The sequence below is a fragment of the Ictidomys tridecemlineatus genome, chromosome 7 (genome assembly GCF_052094955.1).
Source record: "Ictidomys tridecemlineatus isolate mIctTri1 chromosome 7, mIctTri1.hap1, whole genome shotgun sequence".
NCBI classification, from domain to species: Eukaryota; Metazoa; Chordata; class Mammalia; order Rodentia; family Sciuridae; genus Ictidomys; species Ictidomys tridecemlineatus.
In genome coordinates this window covers 105,069,181-105,091,783 of record NC_135483.1, presented here as the reverse complement: position 1 = coordinate 105,091,783, position 22,603 = coordinate 105,069,181, and the positions used below count along the sequence as shown (strand labels likewise).

The following is a 22,603-nucleotide window of genomic DNA, read 5'->3' as shown; positions in this document are numbered from 1 at the left end:
CCCTCCTTGCTTGACTTTATGCCTCTTTTAGGGCTGTATTCCTTTTCTTGTCTTGTACTCAAGATAACTTTCTCAACATAATCACACTGTAGTCTTGTTCTTTCTTTTTCCTTTTCCCTCAGTATTAAGAAGTTAATCCCCAGGGCCACTCAGAACTGAACTGCATCCCTTAACCCTTTTTATTTTTTATGTAGCTGGAATTAAAGGCATGCACCACTGTACTTTCATCTCCTGGAAGTCTTCTTGCAAAAATAAATTAGCCCCCAAAAGAGAGGTCTCAACAACTACACTTCTCAGTGTTGATTTATTTAGCGGAACATATATTTGTATGACATTGCTCATATGTAGATTGGGAAGGATTGCTTATTTACATTTATTGATTCCATAATTACAATAAACCTATATGAATTGCTTTTACCCTATAAAAATATATATTTTCACCTGGGCCATTTTTTCATTAGTGTGTTAGTTTATTGGACTTTATAAAGTGGGACTTAAAATATTAACAGTTTGCCAATGCCAAAATATTAGCATTTCATCAACATCATTTATATGAGTTCAGTAGTATTAGAGTTAGGGAATTATCTGTTACATATATGCAGTACAAACATCACAACAACAGTATTATCCTTCCTTCCAATTAAATCCTGTTAGTTTATTCTTTCCTAAAAAGGTAGTATTTTCAATTGCTTAGTTTAAATCCATACTGGCCATATCCATGATTTCAGTGTGCTACAAAAGTAACATCTTCCTCTGATACATATTTGCAGAGTAGAAGAATAGGTGTTACAGATACTGGGTGTTAGGAAATTCCTATTTAAGAGATTCCCCTTTATGTTAAAGAGGCAGCATAGTTAGTTGTCTTGATGGATTTATAAGTTTTTTTTTTTAAAACAACTTTTCGAGCTTTATTTGCAACATATGATAATGATTTCTAGATAAGAAAAGGACCTTAGTGATATTTTAACCCATATTCTGAGCCAGTGTTTTTGATCCCATTTACCTTTATTTTCCTGGCTTTGCATATTTGTATAGATTTATCCACAGGACTGTGTTACTATAGCTAGCATAAGGATATGGAGCCTATCATATGTTCATGTGTATGATAGGTATGTGCCCATCACGTACTCAACATGAATGTCATTTTATTAGGTTCAGATTCAGAGCTAGAATCTTTTGTCACTTAATTCTATCTTAATGCCATACTAATGTATATTTTCTTACTGTTACTTAACAGTAAGTCTTAGATGTAATAAAGAAATAAGACAAACAACATTTTCTACGTTTTGAATGTCTTTAGAAGTATAGAGGTAATAATTCTATTTAATATAATTCTAAGGAATCAGAGCAGTTAATTTTATAATGGACTCTACTGACAGGTCTGATCTGAAGGTCCTCTGCTTTTACCAAAGTAGAAAATCTATTATATGATAACATTTTTCAGTTTTTTATGCCAGTGAAAAGTTATTCAATTTTGCAGCTGTTTTAAAATAGTGCTTAAGAATTTCCCCCTGAAATTTAGAGTATATTGGAAATATTAGCTAGTAATTAAATATTTTCAGATTTTATTTCAGGTAAATTTACATACAAGTTAAGAGGATACTGAATGATTACCTATTAAAATATTTAGTGTAACTTAAAATATACTAATGTCTATATTAAACGAGTGTTGAGTTTTGTATATAAGGACCCTTCCTTCTTTCTTTTCTTATTTGGTGTTACTAGGGATTGAACCCAGGGCCTTGTACATGCTAGGCAAGTTCTCTGTAGCTATTTTGCCATCCAGCACCCATTTTCTCCTACATACCTTAAAAAAAAAAATAATAATTTTTTAGTTGTTAATGGACCTTTATTTATTTACCTACCTACCTACCTACTTACTTAATTATTTATATGTGAGGCTGAGTACCCAGGGCCTCACACATGGTAGGCAAGTGCTATGCCAGTGAGCTGCAACCCCAGCACCCCTGAACCCCCCCCCCCCATGCCTTTTTTAGATAATATTTTACTAAGGCCTTGAATTTGTAGTCCTTCAGCCTTTTGAGTTACAGAGATTAGGTGTCTGCCACCATGTCTGGCAAGGGCTTTTTATTTTAGGTTTTTACTATGGAAATTTCATATATGCCATGTTTCTGTCCACAAAAAATTATAATGAATCTTCATGTACTTTTAGGATTCATATTTTGGCTTATTGATATCTTGCTTCCTTGAACAAAATATTCTACTGGCTTTATAATCATAATTGTTTGTTAATACCTCAAGGAGTGAGACAAATATGAATATACTAAACTAAGTTGATTGTATCATCCAATAATTCTGATACCAAGTCTGTTGTAGAAGAGTTAGTAGAGTCCAGTTATCCATTTTCTTTTTTTCCTCCCATTTGTAAATTTTACAAATCTAAGAGATTTGCTGTCCTCCACTTGGTGGGTTGGGAATCAGAGGGATGGTAGACATATAGTTGTCTCAAGGATGGCATGAAACTATTCAAATAAAGTTAGAGGAGAACTCTACTTAGCTCTACTTAGATAAAGAAAATTGGATCAAAGTCAAATAGTGACTGGGTGTTCTAACCTTTTGAAGTGTTAGCTTTCCAATATTAAGGGTGATGCTTGTTGTCCACATAGATTTTAGCATCTGGCAGGCAAGCATATCCTTTGCATTGTTCATTTGTACATCAGGCCCTAACTTTTAGGGTTAAGTATTTTAAAAATTCAAGAACACTCAAAGGGAGTTTTGGATTTATATAGTACAGCACTTTTTTTTTTTTTAAATCACATACTTATGTTTTCTGTATCATCCCTGAAAAGCAGTCTTGTACTTAAAAAAAAAAAAAAAAAAAACAATTTCAGTGACATAGTATTCACAACCTCATACACCCCCCTCTTGGTTTTAGACAGCTCTAATTTTCAGAATATTCTTCTCTTATATCAGAAATCAGCTTCTCACAACTTGTCTTGCCTTTGAAATACCCCCCTCCCCCCAAAAAAAGAAAGAATGAATCACACAGTCTCTTTTACAAGGAGCAGCACATTAAGCATTCAAATATAGCAGTCATGTCTTCTGTGCTGTATTTCAGCTTTAAGCATACAGTGTTCTTGTACCAGAGCCATGGTTCCCATACTTTTGAGCTCAGAATTTACCATTGCTTTATAGTGTCATTTCTGAGATTGTTCTTAACACTTTTTGGAAAAGGAGGAAGTTATACAAGAGAAAAGTAATGTTTTCTAAGTTTTAAAATGGACATAGTTGTATTGTTGAGAGATTTGCTATGCAAAAGGATTTGTTGGTTGATTTACAGATTGAAAGAAATAGACATTTATGAAATTGAATACATTGCAGCATGAGAACACCATGTGTATGTCCAGCACTATAGACACATGTGTAAATCACCAGAGTTTGCACATATTTGTCCTTCTCTTCTCCTACCCCCCTTCCCCCCATATAAATTAAGGCAGTCAGTTTGTGGACTGGGATTTAGAAACACCAGGAGAATATTAAGACTTTATCACTTTAGGTTACTGATATTTGTGCATTTGTGATAGCATCATTAGACTATATACTTAGATATTATGAGCATATACTGTATGCAAACTCTCTAGATAGAAGATTTTTTTGTATGGTATGGACCCCCCCACACACACACTTCTTAAAGTTTTGTAGGTAAAGTAAGAAATTATCACTAAGTTTGAAGATGTTGGATAAACATGGGAGAAGAGTTATGTTAGAGGTACACTGTTACCAAATTAGGAGGGAGGCAGATCACTTCCTACTAGAAGGTTGAAAATATGGAATCAGAATACTGAAAGAATTTTTTTTTTTTTGCCAATTTAAAATACTGTTTTATTTAAGGCATTGCATTTTCACTCAACTATAAAGTGCGATGTTTTACTTCCTTTCTCTGTGCACATATTCCATATTCAAGTATTGATAGGGCCTTGTAATCTACCATAGCAGCTCAACTTTAAAACTGCCATGGAATGAGAGGCATTACACTCTTAAGAGTTTATACTTTTACCCACTTCCTGTTTGTGTGTTGGAATTGGGGGTGGGGGTTTGTTTTCAGTGCTTCGGATTGAACCCAGAGCCTTGCTATTAGTGTGCTAGGCAAATGTTCTACCACTGACCTACATTCAGTGTTTTAAAAGGAATGTCAGCATGGATTTAGTGTCTCCCTGAGCTGTACCGACAGAATTATGAAGTAAAAATTTTAATGGGGAAGAGAAGGTATGGGGCAGAGGGAACTGATTAAGTCTTCCATATAATAGTCTTCTATTAACCTGTCTATATAGGTTTAGAACACAGGACATACTACGAAAACATTAAACCACAGTGAACTGTTCAAACTGCAAATAGGCTATAGGTATTTTGCTAGTTTATGTAAATACACTGAAGGACTTATTCAGGAGGCAAGGTTTGTTTTCATTTTTGAAATGTAGCACTGAGAAGAAACGAAGCCTGAGTACTCACTACACAGCTTAAAAAATCTTTCTGCGCCCCTTCCTGATTGTACTTGACTGTGATTTTTACTAAATGGGATAAATTCTGTTACAGAGATCTTTTGGTTCAGCAGTATGTTTTTGAACTTTGTAAAGTTACTTTCACACAACTTCCGTGTACTGAGAAACTGTGGTTTGCTTTTCATTGGAAATAATTTTATTTATTGAAGTACTTATTTTTATAAGATCTTACAAAACATTCTCTTTAAGGTAAAAAACAAAAATTCTCTGCTTCCTTTAAAGTTTGGGTCATAGCAGAATAACTCCATCCACAGACACGTCGCTTTTTAATATTAAAAGCATTTCAGGTATATCTCATTTAATCATACAGACAACCATGTGGATCCATTTTACATATAGAGACCTGTTTTCTTATCTGTAATTCCTTATTTTGAGGAAGAGTTTATGTGACTCTTTCTTCTCTGCACTCCTGAAAAGATTGGATCGTATTTGTGGTAGGTTCTCTTATGTAAATAATTACCTGGGTGTGTTATGGGGAGAAAGACTTAAAATAGCTTCTAAAACCATTTGAGGAAATTGGTGTGGTAGGGTCCTGAAATATTTTGTATTACATTCATGTTTTTATAGGAATTGTTTTAAATTTTTATGTTGGGCTTTGTTTTTTCCATCTCTGGGCTTACTTAAAATCTGGTATATAATATGCCAAAAATGTGTTGAAGAGAAATATGTGGTTTTCTTGGGATCGCAGAGATGCCTGCTGCTACCATAGGATCCAGTGTTTTAATTAAGAGTTAGGAGCCAGTACCAGATACTGTTTTTTTATAAATTAGTTAATTTTAATTGGGTTTATATGACAGCAGAATTCATTTTAATTCATGTACACAATTGCAGCACAACTTTTTCTCTGGTTGTATGTCATGTAATATACATATGTGCAGTTATACATTTACCTAGGATAATGATGTTCATCGCATGCCACCATCTTTCCTGTCCCCCTGCACCTTCCCCTTTTCTTCCTCCCCTTTCCCCAAAGTTCCTCCATTTTTCCCATGCCCCCCCCACTCACTGTTTTGATATAAGGATTTTACTTTTGTGATAGCAACAAAATTCTGATTAATAATTGAAGCAGTTTTCAGCAAGAGCCTTTACAGGTTCGCATCTATTAAATATCCTGTGGTCATCGTCTTCATTTTGACCAATTAGTTACCTTGTTATAGGTTCCTGATTGTTTTTAAAGTTAAAACTCTGACCTTTGGGAAGACTGATAAAATATATTAGGTAATATATTCCGTGTGCTGGCTTTTTCATTTTTAATGGGTAGAGGAGCCTTTTATAAAATATATAATTAGAATATAGTAGGGTAAAAAATAAAGGTAAAAAATAGAAGAAGTGAAGTAATAAAATGAATGCTGTTTTTTTATTCAGCCACATTTTCCCCTCACTTAAAAAATATTTTTTTTGGTGCCAGAGATTGTACATGCTAGGCTGGCACTCTTATCACTGAGCTACACTTCTAGCCCTTCATGGTTTTTAGTACTGTATCAAAACAAACAAAAATTCAGCAATGCCTAAAAAGTACTTATAGTATGTGGTACTTTCAAAAAAGATGTGCACACACATAAGCACACACACACACACACACACACAAAGACACACACAATAAAAAAGCTCTGAGAAAAAAAATAGTCTTTCCATAATGCTCCCTAAGGCACATTAGTGCTTCCTTTGAGATACAGTGGTTTGAAGTAAGTCATGCTAAAGCAGTTCTGTTTTATGGGATAACTGGAGGTGTCAAGGATAAAGTAGCTTGACCACAGCCAGTCTTAAACTAATGAATAGATCATGAGGGAGGAATGTGGTTTTGTAGCTGCATAAGTGAAGGGTCATTTCCAAAGTCTCCACTGGATGTTTCTTTCCTGTGAGGCAAGTATACAGAGAGTGTGGTAAGATTCTTTTCTTGGCTATTGTGTGACATTTGTATAAATCTAAATGACTTGCTTTGCATATTTATAACAAGCAAAAATTAACTAGTTTTCAGGATTTGAGAAGATTTCTTAATATTAAATTTAATGAATAGAAATTTAAAAACATAAAATGTAAAATTTAGGTATAAACACGGAGTCCTGCATTTCAGTTTCTAACCACAATTTAAGTCTGGCTTATTAGAGAGCATATTAAAACAATACTGGGTTTTAGATAATTGTTGTGGGCTCTTTTCTCCATTTAGTAGAAATAGGTGTTTAGAATAATAAGGTTCATTTTTGAGGTGAGTTGATTAGAATGGGGAAGGATCTGGAAATCATGAGGAACAGTAAAGGGAAGTTTAGCGTTCAATTTGGTCAAAATAGACTTAAGATTATTTTCAGATTTAAAGGGTTTGTATAGGTCTGGAACATGGAAGGATGCAGAAAATATAGGACATCATGCTTCGATGTAATTGTTTTCCTATAGAAAGAGAATGAACTGTTCTGTGAGCTATTTGGTCTTCTCTTTGTTGAAATTGTGCCATGATTAGCTTATTGAAGACATTACCTTTTTGGATGGGTAATTTGAATTAGGCTGTCTGTTAACACTAGTTTTGTTTTAGGGACCACCAATACCTGAAAGTCAAGCATGTGGACACATTTATTACAATAGATTAAATGGATAAGATTGATCTCATAAGGAGTTGTGGCCATCTTCTCTTTGTTGAAATATAAGATAACATTATTAACTCTTATTCTTCAAAATATAGTGAATGTGAGCCTCAAAATCCTAGTCTTTAACAATTTTTAAATATTTATATTTTAATCATTTATCTTAAATTTATAGCATAATATATTTATACACTTTTTTTTAATTTAGAGAGAGTGAGAGAGAGAGAGAATTTTTAATATTTTTTTTTTTTTTAGTTCTCGGCAGACACAACATCTTTGTTTGTAAATGGTGCTGAGGATCGAATCCGGGCCGCACACATGCCAGGCAAGCGCGCTACTGCTTGAGCCACATTCCCAGCCCCTTATACACATTTATATAGCTATCTAACCACCTCTAGAGAAGATGTAGAATATCTTAAGTAACCCAAAGATTCCTTCATGCCTTTTTCCCACTCTAACATTTTATTAGGTAGTTTCCTTAGAATGAAAGATTTTTTTTATTAAATTATTTTTCATTTCTCTCTGTTGTTCTCCAAGTTGATTTTGTGTGGTCTGACCAAGGGATGCCAACAAATTAGGATGATATTAAAATTAAAGAATGGGGCTGGGCTGTAGCTCAGTGGCATAGTGCTTGCCGTGAACGTGTGGCACTGGATCCAATCCGTAGACCACATAAAAAGAAATAAATGTATTCTGTCCACTACAAACAAGCTTTAAAAAAAATAATAACATTTTTTAGTTTAATGATTTTTGAATTTAAATCCTGGTTCCTTCTTGAAGTCATATGGCATAGTATGCAGTTTTAAATATCTTTTTTGTAGGCCGTGAATGTTAAGTAAGTACTTCAAAGGTTTGGTGTTATTAATACTTCATAATTTTTTTCTAATGGTGTAATCAGATCTTTTTTTTTTTTTTTTTAGTACGAGGTATTGAACTTGGGGTCACTCGACCACTGAGTCACATCCCTAGCTCTATTTTGTATTTTATTTACAGATAAGGTCTCACTGAGTTGATTAGTGCCACTGGGATTACTGGCGTGCGCCACCATGTCTAGCTAATCACATCATTTTGTTTTCAGAAATTTATATAGACTATATCATGTACTTTATTATTATTATTATTGTTATTATTTTTGGTACCAGGGATTGAACCTAGAGGTGCTTAACCAGTGAGCCACATCCCATGAATGTGGGATCCCTACGGATTGGATCTAGATTTTATTTAGAGACAGGGTCTCACTGAGTTACTTTAGCACCTTGTTAAGTTTGCTGAGGCTGGCTTTGAACTCATGATCCTCCTGCCTCAGCCTCTCAGCCCCTGGGATTACAGGCATGTACCACCATGCCCAGCATGTACATCTTTTTTTCAAGTGTATTATCAGTCTGACTTTTGAGGATATTATTAGTCTCACAGTTTGAATACTTTTTAAAAATTTTTTGTTATATATGACAGCAGAATGTATTATAATTCATATTACACATATAGAGCACAATTTTTCATATCTCTAGTTGTACACAAAGTACAGTCACACCATTTGTGTCTTCCTACATGTACTTAGAGTAATGATATCCATCTCATTCTACCATTTCCCCCCCCATGCTCCCTCCCTTCCCCTCCCTCCCCTTTGCCCTATCTAGAGTTCATCTTATTCTCCCATATTCCCCCACCCAACCCCATTATGAATTAGTATTCTTAGAGAAACATTCTGCTTTTGTTTTTTTGGAATTGGCTAACTTCACTTAGCATGATATTCTCCAACTTCATTTACCTGCAAATGCCATGATTTTACTCTCTTTTAATGCTGAAAAATACTCCATTGTGTGCATATACCACATTTTCTTTATTCATTCATCTAAAGGGCATCTGGGTTCTTTCCACAATTTAGCTATTGTGAATTGTGCTGCTATAAACATTGATGTGGCTGTGTCTCTGTAGTATGTTGTTTTTAAGTTCTTTGGGTTTAGACCAAGGAGTGGGATAGCTGGGTCAAAAGGTGGTTCCATTCCCAGTTTTCCAAGGATTACAGTTTGAATACTTTATTTTTCATGCGAATGTAAATTACCAAAGGTCTTCTGGGTCAAGATGAAATATTTATTTAAACAGATTTAAGAATATTTATTAGGCATTTTATTTGTTATTTTCAGTTCTAGCAGAGGAATCACTAAGTCAATTGTTACAAAAGATCTTAATGAAGTTGGACACAGTGGTGCACACTAGTCTCAAATATTTGGGAAGGAGAATTAAAATTGTAAGTTTGAAGTCAATCTGGGTGAACTTAGCAACACTCTGTCTCAAAATTTTAAAAAAGTAGCTCAGGTGTAGCTCAGTGATAAAGAATGTGCCTAGCATACATGAGTCTGTGGGTTTCATCCTTAGTACTGCAGAAAACAAGAAACCTTTTAAAATTGATTTGTGGGGTTTTGTGTTGTTTTGATACTGGTAATTGAACGTAAATTGCTTTATCACTAAGCCACATTTGCATCCCTTTTTATTTTATATTTTGAGACAGGTTCTTACTAAGTTGCCAAGGCTGCCTTGAACTTGCAGTCCTCCTGTCTCAGCCTCCTGAGGAGCTGGGATTACAGGCGTGAGCCACTGTGCTCTGCCACAATTGTTTTTTAAAAAATTAATTAATTAATTTAATTTTTTGATGGGGAAGTGGTACTGGGGATTAAGCTCAGGGGCATTTGGCCACTCAGCCAAATCCCCAGCCCTATTTTGTATTTTTATTAGAGACAGGGTCTCACTGAGTTGCTAGCGCCTTGCTTTTGCTGAGGCTGGGTTTGAACTTGCAATCCTCCACTGGGATTACTGGCGTGTACCACAGTGCCTGGTTTATTTAATTTTTATGTGGTGCTGAGGATTGAACCTAGTGCTTCACACATACTGGGCAAGCATTATACCATTGAGGCACATCACAGCCCTAAATATAGTTTTTGACTTTTTGTCTTAGACTTTTAAATAGTGAGAAATGAGATTATACTTTAAATTTTTTTTCTCTTAGTTGTTGATAGATCTTTATTTTATTTATATGTGATGCTGAGAATCGAACTCAGTGCCTCACACATGCCAGGCAAATGTGCTACTGCTGAGCCACAGTTCCAGCCCATGATTTTGCGTTTTTTATTTAGGAAGCATGTATTAGAAATTAAACCCAGTGAAATGGGAAAAATTTGAAAGACAGTGTGAAGGAGGAGAGTTGCAGTCTTTGATAATAGAAGCAGGCTGAGAACTGTCATTGTTACAAATGGCAAAGTTTATCATTTTTTAAATTTAGTCTTTTTAAAAAATATTTTATTAGCTGTAGTTGGTCACAATACCTTTATTTTTATTTGTTTTTATTTTTATGTGATGCTGAGGATCGAACCCAGCGCCTCACTCTGCTAGGCGAATGCTCTACCGCTGAGCCACAACCTCATCCCCTAAATCTAGTCTTTAGGGAGAGAATATACGCAACATTATATTGTAGTGTCTCCATCATTATATTAGAATCACATTTGAATTAAATGTGCCAAATTAAATATGTGTGAAATAATTCTACATTTCTAAAATTTAAAAATTGAGAGATTTAGAGGTGAGATTGGATTTAGTAAAAGGCTCAGCTTTCCTGTTAGAATACTTGTAGTAGCTTAATGCAAGTACAGCTGAAAGAAAGAAACATTTTAAAATGGATCTTATGAACACTAGACCTTAATACCATAATTCACCATATAGGATAAGTGAGACCTACCACTTCCTTTTCGCATCGTTACACAGACGTTATTTGTATAAATATCTTCTTTTGAACAAACTTGTAAACATTTTTTTTTTCAACTGGTTTTCATTACATCCAAGTCAGGGTTTTGAACTTAATGAAAGCATCAGAACATGAGTTTAAATCATTTCTCCTTCTGCTTGTTTAAGTTACCAAGTCTTCATGATCCATAAAAATTTAGTAGTAATGGCAATCTTAACAAGAGACATCAGCTTGTAATATATGCAACTCCAATAAAGGGGAGTGAAGGTGACAGTTTTCTGTCTCAGCCCAAACTCCCATATGTGTGAGTTCTTGAAAAATGAAACGTTGAAGACAGCATTTGGGATCTTAGACTGAAGCTACAAACTCATATCTCTCAAGGCCTGGGAAGGAAGCATTAGGATTTTGGCACAACAGGCTCATAATTTTTAACCAGTGCTCTCATACCCTAGGAGTGAAACCTTTCTGTTTTTTGAAAGGTAGGAAATGGTGATATATTTTTTTTTCTGTACCTCCACCCCTAGGCTTTTAAAAGCTCATCTTAGAGTTTGCAAAATGTGTTTTTGGCCTTTTTTTTTTTTTTTCCCAAATAGAGAGAGGCCTTCTTTTGGATTACCATTTACCTGAAATTCAAAACCTCCAAGGTTGTTTTTTTTTGTTTTGTTTTGTTTTGTTTTTGTTTTTGTGCTGGGGATTGAATCCAGATTGTCACTAAGCAAATGCCCTCCCAGTGAGCTAAGTTCATAGCCCTAGACCTTTAGGTTCCCCCCTGCTGTGTGTGTATAAAACAAATAGTTATGAAATGAATATCTTTAAAAAGTCTGTGTGTATGATTGATATATTTTTTTAAGAATCATCAAGAAGTATAGTTTATTAGTTTCCTGTGTGCTTGGCTCCATTGATATGAGGCTGTGTAATATCATCTGCTTGTTTGTTTATGTCTGTCTATCTATCTATCTATCTATCTATCTATCTATCTATCTATCTATCTATCTATCTATCTATCTATGAGATGGAATCTCACTGTGTTTCCCAGCTGATTTTTAACTCCTAGGCTCAAGCAATTTTGCCTTAGCTTCCTGAGTGCTTGGACTGTAGAAACACAGCTCTGCTCCTAGGTCTAAAATGTGTATTTTTGGCCAAATTCTTGCTTAGTGTCTATTATAGACTAAATTTGTATTATAGAAACTTGGTATTTGGGCTAAGTTAGCATTTTGGCTTTTGTACCTCTGTCTAGACGTTATTGATACTTATAGAGGTAACATTGAGCCAGGTATACACTTTAATCCCGGTGGCTGGGGAGACTGAGTCAGGAGGATTTTGAATTCAAGCAATTTAGCAAGGTCTTAAGCAACTCAGTGAGACCCTGTCTCTAAGTAAAATACGCAAAAGGACTGGGAATGTGACTCCATGGTTAAACATCCCTGGGTTCAACTCCTGTTACCAAAAAAAAAAAAAAAAAAAAAGAGAGAGAGAGAGAGAGAGAAATAACATTGAAGTGCAGAATGAGAGATTTTGCATGTTTAAAAAATCGGGGTGAGGGCTTAGGTTGTCCCTCAGTGGTATTGCACTTTTCTCACACATTTTAGGCACAGGATTCCATTCTCAGCACTCCATACAAATAAATGAATAAAATAAGGGTCCATCAACACTTAAAAAAAAAAAATCAGGGGTTGGGGGTGTTCCTCAGTAATAGAGTGCTTACTTAGTATGTGCAAGGTCTTGTGTGTTTTAGCAACAATAGCAACAATAAAAATCGTTCAATGAAAGACTATCGATACTTCATTTTCTTCTCAAAGCTAACATATTATCCAAATATTTCAGTATTTAAGGTGAGCACTTTAATTTTTTGTCCTAACAATTTACCTTGTGATTTTCAGTAATACTTTTGTGCTTCTTCTGAATGATTCATAATGTTTAGTATGGTATTGACATTAAAATCAAAATGGAAGATGAATAGTATATCAGAATCATCCAGAGGGCTGGGGTAGAGCTTAGAGGTAGAGCTCTCACCTAGTACACGTGAGGCACTGGGTTTGATCCTCAGCACCACATAAAATAAAGATTGTGTGTCCACCTATAACTAAAAACTAAATATTAAAAAATCATCTAGCGGGGCTGGAGATGTGGTTCAGGTGGTAGCGCGCTCGCCTGGCATGCGTGTGGCCCAGGTTCGATCCTCAGCACCACATATAAACAAAGATGTTGTGTCTGCTGAAATCTAAAGAATAAATGTTAAACAAAAATTCTCTCTCTCTCTCTTAAAAAAAATCATCTAGCACTACCCTCCTTGTGAATTATGAGACGTATATTAATAAGCCATGTTTTTTAAAAACCATGTTTTAGAGTCATTTTGTAAGTCTAGAATATGTAGTCTAACTTAATTCTACCATTAGTATACACTAATGTCAGTATCCTTTAGCAAAAGACAACCAGGAATACACTTGAAAAGGTTGATTTTATTACTCATTGCAGCAAATAACATAGACCATAGGAAACCACAGAGTGTTGCAATATTAGGGTTTATAAAGAATCTGTTATAGGATATGGGCTTTTAACTGGGTAATTTGGGGATGGCCTAAGGGAGTAGAGAGTTCATATTGGGAGCTCTCAGAAAACAGAGGCTCTATGATTGGGTATCAATAAGCCTTACAGGGTGAGGGTAGACTAGAGTTAGGATAAAATTTTAATTGATAAAGAACTAGCTGCTATTTGGTAAATGGGGAGTTCAAATTTTGTGGGTTGTGCGGTTACTTTAAAGAGTCTTTCTTTATCATGATCTCAGTATGACTACATTTGATTTCAGAAGTTCAATGAGATTGTCCAACAGGAGAAAGTGATTAAACTGTAAATGTCAAATCAGTATGTAATAACTATGCGACTTGGCTGTGAACATAAAGGTTGGTTTTAAGAGGTTGGAAGCTGTGTTTTTTTTCCTTTCTCAAAAATAAATTCATTGGTCTCTTACTAAGTAGACTGGCCAAGATTAGTAGGAGTAACATGTTGGATATATATAGATTGGAATGAACTGCAGCAATGCTGACAGTTAATGTTCTTACAAAACAGTGAGGTGGCCTATCATCCAGTGGAAGCCTTATTTCAGCTGGCTATGAGAAGTTTAGTTGTCAGAATATGAACACGTTCTTCTTAAAAAATAAGATGAATTAGTTTTCCTGCATTAACCTCTGTTCCTCCTAGTGTTTACCCCGCTAAGATTAATGTCTAAGAATTAGTTTGTAGAGTTGTTTAGAATAAGGTGTAAAGAATTAGCTTTAAGAGTTGTTTCTTTCATATATATATATATAAATTATAGGTGGACATAATATCTTTATTTTTATGTGGGGCTGAGGATCGAGCCCCGTGCGTAATGCACTCGAGGTGAGCGCTCTCCCTCTGAGCCACAATCCCAGGCCCAAGAGTTGTTTCTTTATAGTTGGGTAGAGTCACCTGTTCATTTTCTATGTGGTCTAAAATAATATAAAATATTATTAAATATTAGAAAAATTTAAATGCCATCAAGATATGAACTGGCAAATACCTTACAATAATAATTGTAAAATTCTTTATAAACTGTAAGGATAAATGTAGGCAAAGAAAGAAACATTTTCCCCCACTTCTTGGTGCTAGGAATTGTATTCAGGGCCTTCCTTAAATACACGTGCTGGGCAAGCATTCTACCACTGAGCTACACTCCTAACATGAAAGAACCTTATTTTTACAATTTCACTCTTTATTAATTTATTTATTTGTAGTTGTAGATGGAAAGAATCCCTTGATTTTGTTGTTACGTAGTGCTAAGGATCGAAGTCAGTTCCTCACATGTGGTAGGCACATCCTCTGCTACTGAGCCACCACCCTTGCCTCTACAATTTCACTCCTAAGTTCACTTGTGTGCATCAAAGATCACAGAAGGGATTTTTATGTTTATTCTTATATTCAGATTATTTGTATGTCCTGTGCCCCACGAGTTGCCACTCTTAGGACTGGTGGGAGTGGAGAGGGATATCCATTCCATTCTTCATGAGCAGTGCAAATGACAACTGGAGATAGAAGTATTCAGATTATCACATGTGTTAATTTCACACAACCTGTATTCTAAAATATGCACTGCATAATTGTAGTATAGGATAGAAAAGACTATCCCTATGATTAGTGAGATCATTTTGTTTTTGTGACTTTAGAAGTTGTAAATGGGCTAGAGGTTGTGGCTCAATGTAGTGTGCTTGCCTAAAATGTTCAAGACCATGGGCTCACTTCTCAACACTGTAAAGAATATATTTATTAAAATAAATATGAAAAAGATAAATTTAAAAAGATCACGTATTGAGCATTTGCTCATGTAAGTCTGTTGAAGTCCTAAAACAGAGAGTTCTTAAGATGAGTGCATTGTCATACACCTGTCATCCCAGCAGCTTGGAAGACTGAGGCAGGAGGATGGTGAATTCAAAGCCAGCTCAGCAACTTAGTGAGATGTTAACCAACTCAGACCCTGTCTCTAAATAAAACATAAGAAAGGGCCAAGAATGAGACTCAGTGGTTAAGTGCCTCTGGGTTCAATCCCCGATACCAAAAACAACATAAAACATGGATGTCTTTAAAACAAATTTGTTTTCTAGCAAATTCCTGAGATAGGCTTCTTCCATTTAATCTTTACCTTGGATGATAGATTGGGGCTTTCTTTTTTTATAGCACTGAATCCCTTTTTGTATGAGAGAGAGAGAGAGAGAGAGAGAGAGAGAATTTATTTAAGTTGTAAGTAGATATAATACCTTTATTTTATTTTTATGTTATGCTGTGAATTGAACCTAATGCCTCACGTGGGCTAGGTGAACACTCTACCACTTAGCCCCAGCCCCAAAAGCTGGGTAAGTTTTAAAACTAGAAAAGTTTGGTTTGTAGGTAAGCATTAATCATATGAGTTTTCATTAAAAGACTAGAACACATTTGGGTAATGTCACATGATTAGGGCATTCAACGTATCTAGTTATGTTAGATGGGCAAGAAGTTAGGCTTCTTAGAGTTGTACCATAGTTTTGTTATTGATTTACAGAGTTTCCCCAAAAGGGATAATATTGTTAATGGTTTGTCATTGAAATCCTCCCTACCCCGCCACCCCTGGGTACCAGGGATTGAACTCATGGCACTCAACCACTGAGCCACATCCCCAGCCTTATTCTGTATTTTATTTAGAGACAGGGTCTCACTGAGTTGCTTAGAGCCTCACTTTTGCTTTGAACTCATAATCCTCCTATCTCAGCCTCTCATTGAAATCTTAATCTCTTACACACTCTCTCTCTTTTCTCCTTTCTTATACTAGCAATTGAACCCAGAATTGTTTTACCACATTCCCAGCCCTTTTTATTTTTTCTTCGGTCTCCTGCCCCCTACTCCTGAGGTGCTGGGTTTACAAGCAGCATGCACCACTGTGCCCAGTTTCATAGTTTCGTTCCTCTGCTCTCCTCTCCTTCTTTCTTAGTTTCTTTTTACAAGTACTTTTAAAGCTTTTAACAATTTTTATTTAGATTATGAAAACTGCTTTCCTTTAATTCAAGCAGTATAACCTTAAAATAGTGTTGATTTGGAACGAAGTAAGAATGAAAACTTAGCAGATCAAGATTTTTCTCCTAATGACTATTCCACAGTGAGGTTATATTTTGTTTTTATCTTTTGTGGTATTGAGGTTGAGGCCTCACACATGCTAGACTAACACTTTACCTCTGAGCTACAATATCAGCTTGTTTTAGGCTTAAAACACTGTAATTATCACCTAAAGTTTTATTTACTAAGCACAGTACATAATTTTACATGGAAAAGGCATTAGTGTATTCCAGACTTACTACAGATTTCAGGAGTGGTAGGGAAATTATTACATGATCATTTTTGTCTGTCTAAATTATATGTGTTTGCCAGAATATATCAGAATACTTTTTCATATAGTCCAGACACACAGGGGTGAGAATATAGTTCAGTGATCAAGATCTTGAGTTTGATCCCCAGCACTGCAAAAACAAACAAAACTAAACAAGAAAGGAAAAAAATAGGTAAAAAGTTTTGTAGTATTTCCTTGGTTAAAGTGGGTTGATAACACATTTTGTATTTTTAAATGAAAACTGTTTGAGCAGAAACCCACTTTGATGACCCCACTGGTCTTATCATCTAATATAGACTATACATTTACATTTATGTCTTTCTCTTCTCTTTTGTTGCTAGATATTAAACCCAAAACCTGTGCATGCTAAGCATGCCCCCTACCACTTAGCTACTCCCGCAACCCTTATGTGTTTTTTATGTAACTCAACCAGTTTACTATATGTTTGCATAGTCAGAGATGAATGAAGTATATTCCTTCTTTTTCTTTGTGTACAAAAGGAAGGATAAACTAATTGACATGTTGTTACCATGTTGCTACCTTTAAAATTGAATATAGTGTAACTAATTACTGTTTTCAGTGGCTAAATGGCAAGGGAAAATAAAATCTTAATATTTTGCTCTTCTTGTTCAAAATTCTAGGTACATAATTTATGCTTGGCAATCTTTGTTCTTCCTCTGGGATACTTTAGCAGTACTCATCTGAAAGTCAACAGTTGGCTTTGAATCCTAGCTTTTTAACTGGGCAAATTTTCCGTTTGTCCTCTCATTTATAAAGTAGGCTAATGATACCTACTTTACAGAGCTGTTGCGAAGTTATAAACATGCACAGAAGACACTTACTACAGTGTAGGGTGAACCAGGTATGTTTTATATGTCAAGGAAAGGTACAAAAAAGGCAGGACCAATTAAGAAATATATATTATAGTTAATTTAAGAGGAAGTTGGAATTATTAGGAAAAGTGCTGAAGGTTTTATTTAAAGGAGGAGGTTATTGAACCAAGAGTTTAGATGACATATGATTATCCTATTTAGTAGTGATTATTAGGTTTACAAGTATCATCCAGAGCTGGCGGTTTGGCTCAGTGGTAGAACACTTGCCTAGTATGTGCAAGGCCCTGGGTTCCATCCCCAGCACCGCCCAAAGGGGGGGAAATAGAGATGTCATTGATAAAATTAATTGTATTGTAAGCCACACTTAAATAAATAACATTGTATTGAAATGAACTATGACTTATTTTTTTAAATGTTCTTTACGTAAATTCTTATACAAGCTCCACTATCATCTGAGAACCACAGGCTTACTGGAAAATTTTCACTCCTAACATTCTCCATGGATCTGTCCCAATGTTCGTTGCTTGCTCACTTGCTTATATATTTGAATTTTTTCTGGGAACCACTAGCTGCTTGTTTTGAGCTCTAGTTAAGTAAACTCACATTTGGTGGATTTATTTTATACTGAGTTACACAATAGATTTATAGCATAATATTCTTACCATTGCTTCATTTTTATAGGTTTACAATGTCTTAAAAAAACATGAAGGCCAAAAATATTGATATATCTTTGTGGTGTGAGTTGTTTATTTGAACAAGTTGCATTAAAATCAAATACTCATTGTTACGAATATTTATAAAACTTTGGTTACATTATATATCCTCATGTAGTCTATTTTTCTTTAGTCTTTGGTTTCCTCCTTTTATCCTTGCCGTTTCTAAAAATGTCTAGTGAAAGAAAAATCATTCTTGAAGCACAATGAAAGGTGAGAAGCCTTCAATCTGCTGTAATGCTTTGATTTTATGTTCAGTGTGATGACTGAAGATGAGAAGTTCAGACCAGAAACTGGGAACTTCGTGGCCCACATATGTCGACGTCACACTGTTCCCCAAAGCAGAGTGTCATTGCTGCTACATATATCTGGTTAGCCAGCATTTTCTCATTGAGAAGAATTGATAGCATGACTATATGATTCTTCTCTGCAGGCCTGGCTAAAGAAATGTTTACTCTGATCATAGGTATACACAAATATGTTCTTCAGAATGCAACAACCATGCCATTAAAGTCCACCCTCAGTATGTATTTTACAAAAGTGTTCCCACTGCCTCAATAGATTTATTTTGATCTTTCCCTGTCTTGTTCTGTGATAGGGAAGATGACAGATGATGAATATAAAGGCAGGCTGACTGGAAAACAATTACTGACCTATATGGTGATCTTACTTACAACCTGGCTTCAAATAGCAGCATCATTCCTTGACCAACAAAGGTGAAGACCAAATGAAACACTCAGATACATTTTTTCCATCAGTCACGCCTGTCAACAGTATATTCTATGTGTAACATGGAAGTAAGAATTGGAGAGTTTTAAGGTGGATTCACACTATGTCATCCGAAAGGCTGTGATCAACATTGTTGGGGGATTGGAGGGGTGGAAAGGTAAGGAAAGGATTGGGTTGGACCAACATACAAGTTTTTTTTCTTGAGAATTTCTGCTTTTTTGGGGGGTTCTGGGTTTGAACCCAGGGACACTCAACCACTGAGCCACATCCCTAGCCCTGTTTTATATTTTTTTTAGAGACAGGGTCTCACTGAGTTGCTTAGTGCTTCACCAGTGCTGAGACTGGCTTTGAACTTGGGATCCTCCTGTCTCGGCCTCAAGAGCCACTGGGATTACAGGCTTGTGCCACCACGCCTGGCAGAATTTCTGCCTTTTAACAAAGGTAATTAATGTTGATTTAAAAGGTCACACAATTAAAATAAAAGTCAATATTTTCCCCACCCCTTTCCCAGTCTCACGTCCAGAGGTAAGCATCATTCTACTAAGTTTTTTTTTGGTATCTTTCCAGAATTCCTATGTACATACAAAACTATTTTTTAAAATTATGACAAAAAGGGGATTATACTGCACATGTTCTATTTGTGTTTTCTTACTACATGCTATATGTCATGGTCATCTTTTTGTATAATTACTCCCCAGCCTTTTTGATGGTTCAGTAATATTAGCACAATTTTTTAACCATTCCTCATTAATAAGTATTTAGGATTTGCAAGATATTTTTGCCAAGATCAAAGTTGTGCACTAAACTTCCTTATAGCGTCGTATTTGTGTCCACATGTAAAATTTTCCTTTAGTGTAGACTTTTGACAATAAATTCAGTGAACCAAAGGGTCTGAACACTTAAAAATTTGGAAGATGAGTTGTTTTCACTGTTCCAGAAATATTAACAATGAAGTTTTAAGAAAGCTACTGTTTTAAGGGAATTTTTTAACCTTTTAAAACTCTAATCTTAATTAAAAAAAAATTATAAGTAATAAACATTGTAAAGTCTTGTCTCTGACACCACAGAGGGGTGGAATTTGAAATGTAAAAAAATCTGTCAATCCTTTATCTGTCAATTTCCTTATCTTTTATTGTGATTACCATCAGACCTGTATATACTTCCCTATTTTCTTGTTGCCTGGCACAGTATATCTGCTTCTTGCTATGCAAGGTGAGGAGTTTAATGGTCTTATACCGCTAGCCATGCTTGTAGTTATTTCATTTTAGGGGGGGTCACCAATTTTAGGCAGTATTTCACCACTTACCATGAGGTTTCAGAAGGAATCACGTGCCACTTAGCATTTTACCACTTTTCTGCTTTATAACTGCCTTTACTTACATACATTGTCAAAGGTTTTAGGATATTTTTATTCTATTCTACAACTATAATTATCTTATGTTCTTTTTTTATTTTTAAATTTTAATTTGTTATGTATGACAGCAGAATGTATTACAATTCATATCACACAGAGCACAATTTTTTCATATCTCTGGTTGTACACAAAGTAGAGTCAACACCATTCGGATCTTCATACATATACTTAGGGTAACGATGTCCCTCCCCTTTTCCCTATCTAGAGTTCATCTGATCTCCCATGCCCCCTCCCCCAAACCACATGGTGAATCAGCATCCTTAAATAAGAAAACATTCAGCATTTGGTATCTTATGTTCTTGAAGAAACAAAAACCAAAAATAAAAGTTTTCTTCTATGAAGGATGCTTTAATCACTGAACAAAGAAGTACAATCAGGTCCTAGAGAGGGAATGATAATCTTGTGGCAGTTGAAACAAAGGTGAAGTCAAGATCAAGTAAGAGTCTGTTTTTCTTAAGTCTGGCTCTATCAGCTGTTGACATGATGACACAATTTATTTTGATGTAGTTTTTTTTTTCACCTTAATTTCACTAAATCCTTTGTCCTGAAAGATTTTTAGATTTTTAAAATTTTGCAATTTGAATAAATGATTTTTTTTTTAAAGGCATCATCAAGTTCTCAAACTTATGGCTTTATTTTGGACTGTTTTCTATACTTCAGTCATTCTGGGATTTCTTGGCTTCTTCCAAGTCCACTCATTTTTGCAGTTCAGTTATAAAACATTTTCAAAAAGTTTTCTCAAAACTGGTGCTTGGGAAGTCAATTTCAAAATTATTTTGACTGGAAATGTCTTCAATGTTTTACCATCAAACTTAAACTGGCCTCCTGGTTTTTCTGGGGAGTGAATTCTTGATTTGAAGTCCTTTTTCCCTCAGAACTTTGAAAGCTTCTGATTGTCTTCCAGCAGTTTGGCTGTCAAGAAGTCACATGTGGACCTAATTTTCCTGGTTTTCCTATGTGAATGTTTAAATGATCTCTTTGTTTCCATGGATGACGACTTTTTTTTTTTTTTTTTAAGAGTAGGTTTTAGATGCAAATATTATAAAATATATTTTTCTTGGCATTGTTTAATCTGCAGTCATTGTTTTTCATTCATTCTTTGTTTCCCATTTCTCTATGGAACTCATGGATTCTCAATTAGATTGTTGGGTGTCTAGGTACTGTCTACCCTTTGTTACTTGTGTTACTTTTTTCTTCCATATTCAAGAGATTTCTAATTTATCTTCCAGAATACTAATTTAGTCTTTAGTCATGCCCAATCTGTTATTTATCCCTTCTTATGAATTTTTTATATTATCAACTGCATGTTTAATTTCTAAGAACTAATGGTTCTTTGTTTTGTTTGTTTGTAGTAGCCTATTCTTTTGTTAATGTGCCCCCTTCTGTACGCAGTCTGGCTTCAAACTTGTGATTTTCCTCCTTTAGCCTTTGGAGTAGCTGGGATTACAGTCATGAATAACACCTGGCTTTTTTTTAAATTTTAAATAATAATTTTAGCCCTTAATTCTTTGCATAGTGACTTAAGAATGTAGCTCAGTGGAAGAGCTCTTGCTTAGCGTACATGAGGCCCTGGGTTTGATCTCTAGCACTGGACAGAGGAAGTAGGTAAATTGAAGTGTTTGTTTGTATATTGTTTGGTTTGATGTCCTGTTCCTATTTGTTTTTATCAAGGCCACTTAAACTGTTTCTTTTTCCTGATCTTTCCCTTACTTGCTATTTTCTCAAATCTCCAGTGATCCAAATATTTGACTAGTAGTTTGTTTTGGTTAATATTTGCATTTATTTTGCAGGTATACTTAAAAGTCTACTTATATAAAAGTCTACTCTTCTGGATGATAGATCTCCTAGACGTGTGTGTGTGTGTGTGTGTGTGTGTGTGTGTGTGTAGTGAGGATGGGGAAGGGCAACCTTGGAATAAATTGCTAAAGTAAGTGGGTTGTATTCTGAGGCAGAGTGCCCTAGTTTGTTCCAAACTGCATTCTCTTTCACCTTTCCCTTTCTCTCCTCCTTTCTGTTTTCCTACTTCTTTCTTGTTTTCTTTTTTCCATCTTTCAGGGTCATAGTGTGGCATTCCTGTAAGCTCCCCCCACTCCACTTATTTTTGCTTTGTTAATAAAGCAGTTGTCTGGCTGTAACTGAGGTCACTTGTTCTATATATAAATGGCTCACATTTGAGTTGAAAGTTTTTTAAAATTAAAACAATTTTTTTTTTT

At 35.1% G+C, this 22,603-nt stretch overlaps 1 protein-coding gene across 13 annotated transcripts in view; it reads left to right on the top strand.

The window, feature by feature from the left end:
* The window catches only part of Wdr33 (WD repeat domain 33), a 109,937-nt gene that overhangs the window by 45,351 nt on the left and 41,983 nt on the right, over positions 1-22,603 (top strand). The window contains exon 3 of one of the 13 annotated variants that reach the window (XM_078017278.1): positions 19,273-19,417. The exons of 8 other annotated variants lie outside the window; for them this stretch is intronic. In XM_078017278.1, the coding sequence (XP_077873404.1) occupies positions 19,273-19,417 (145 nt within the window). 4 more of the 13 variants (XM_040294209.2, XM_021721759.3, XM_078017280.1 and 1 more) reach the window with 4 other exon arrangements.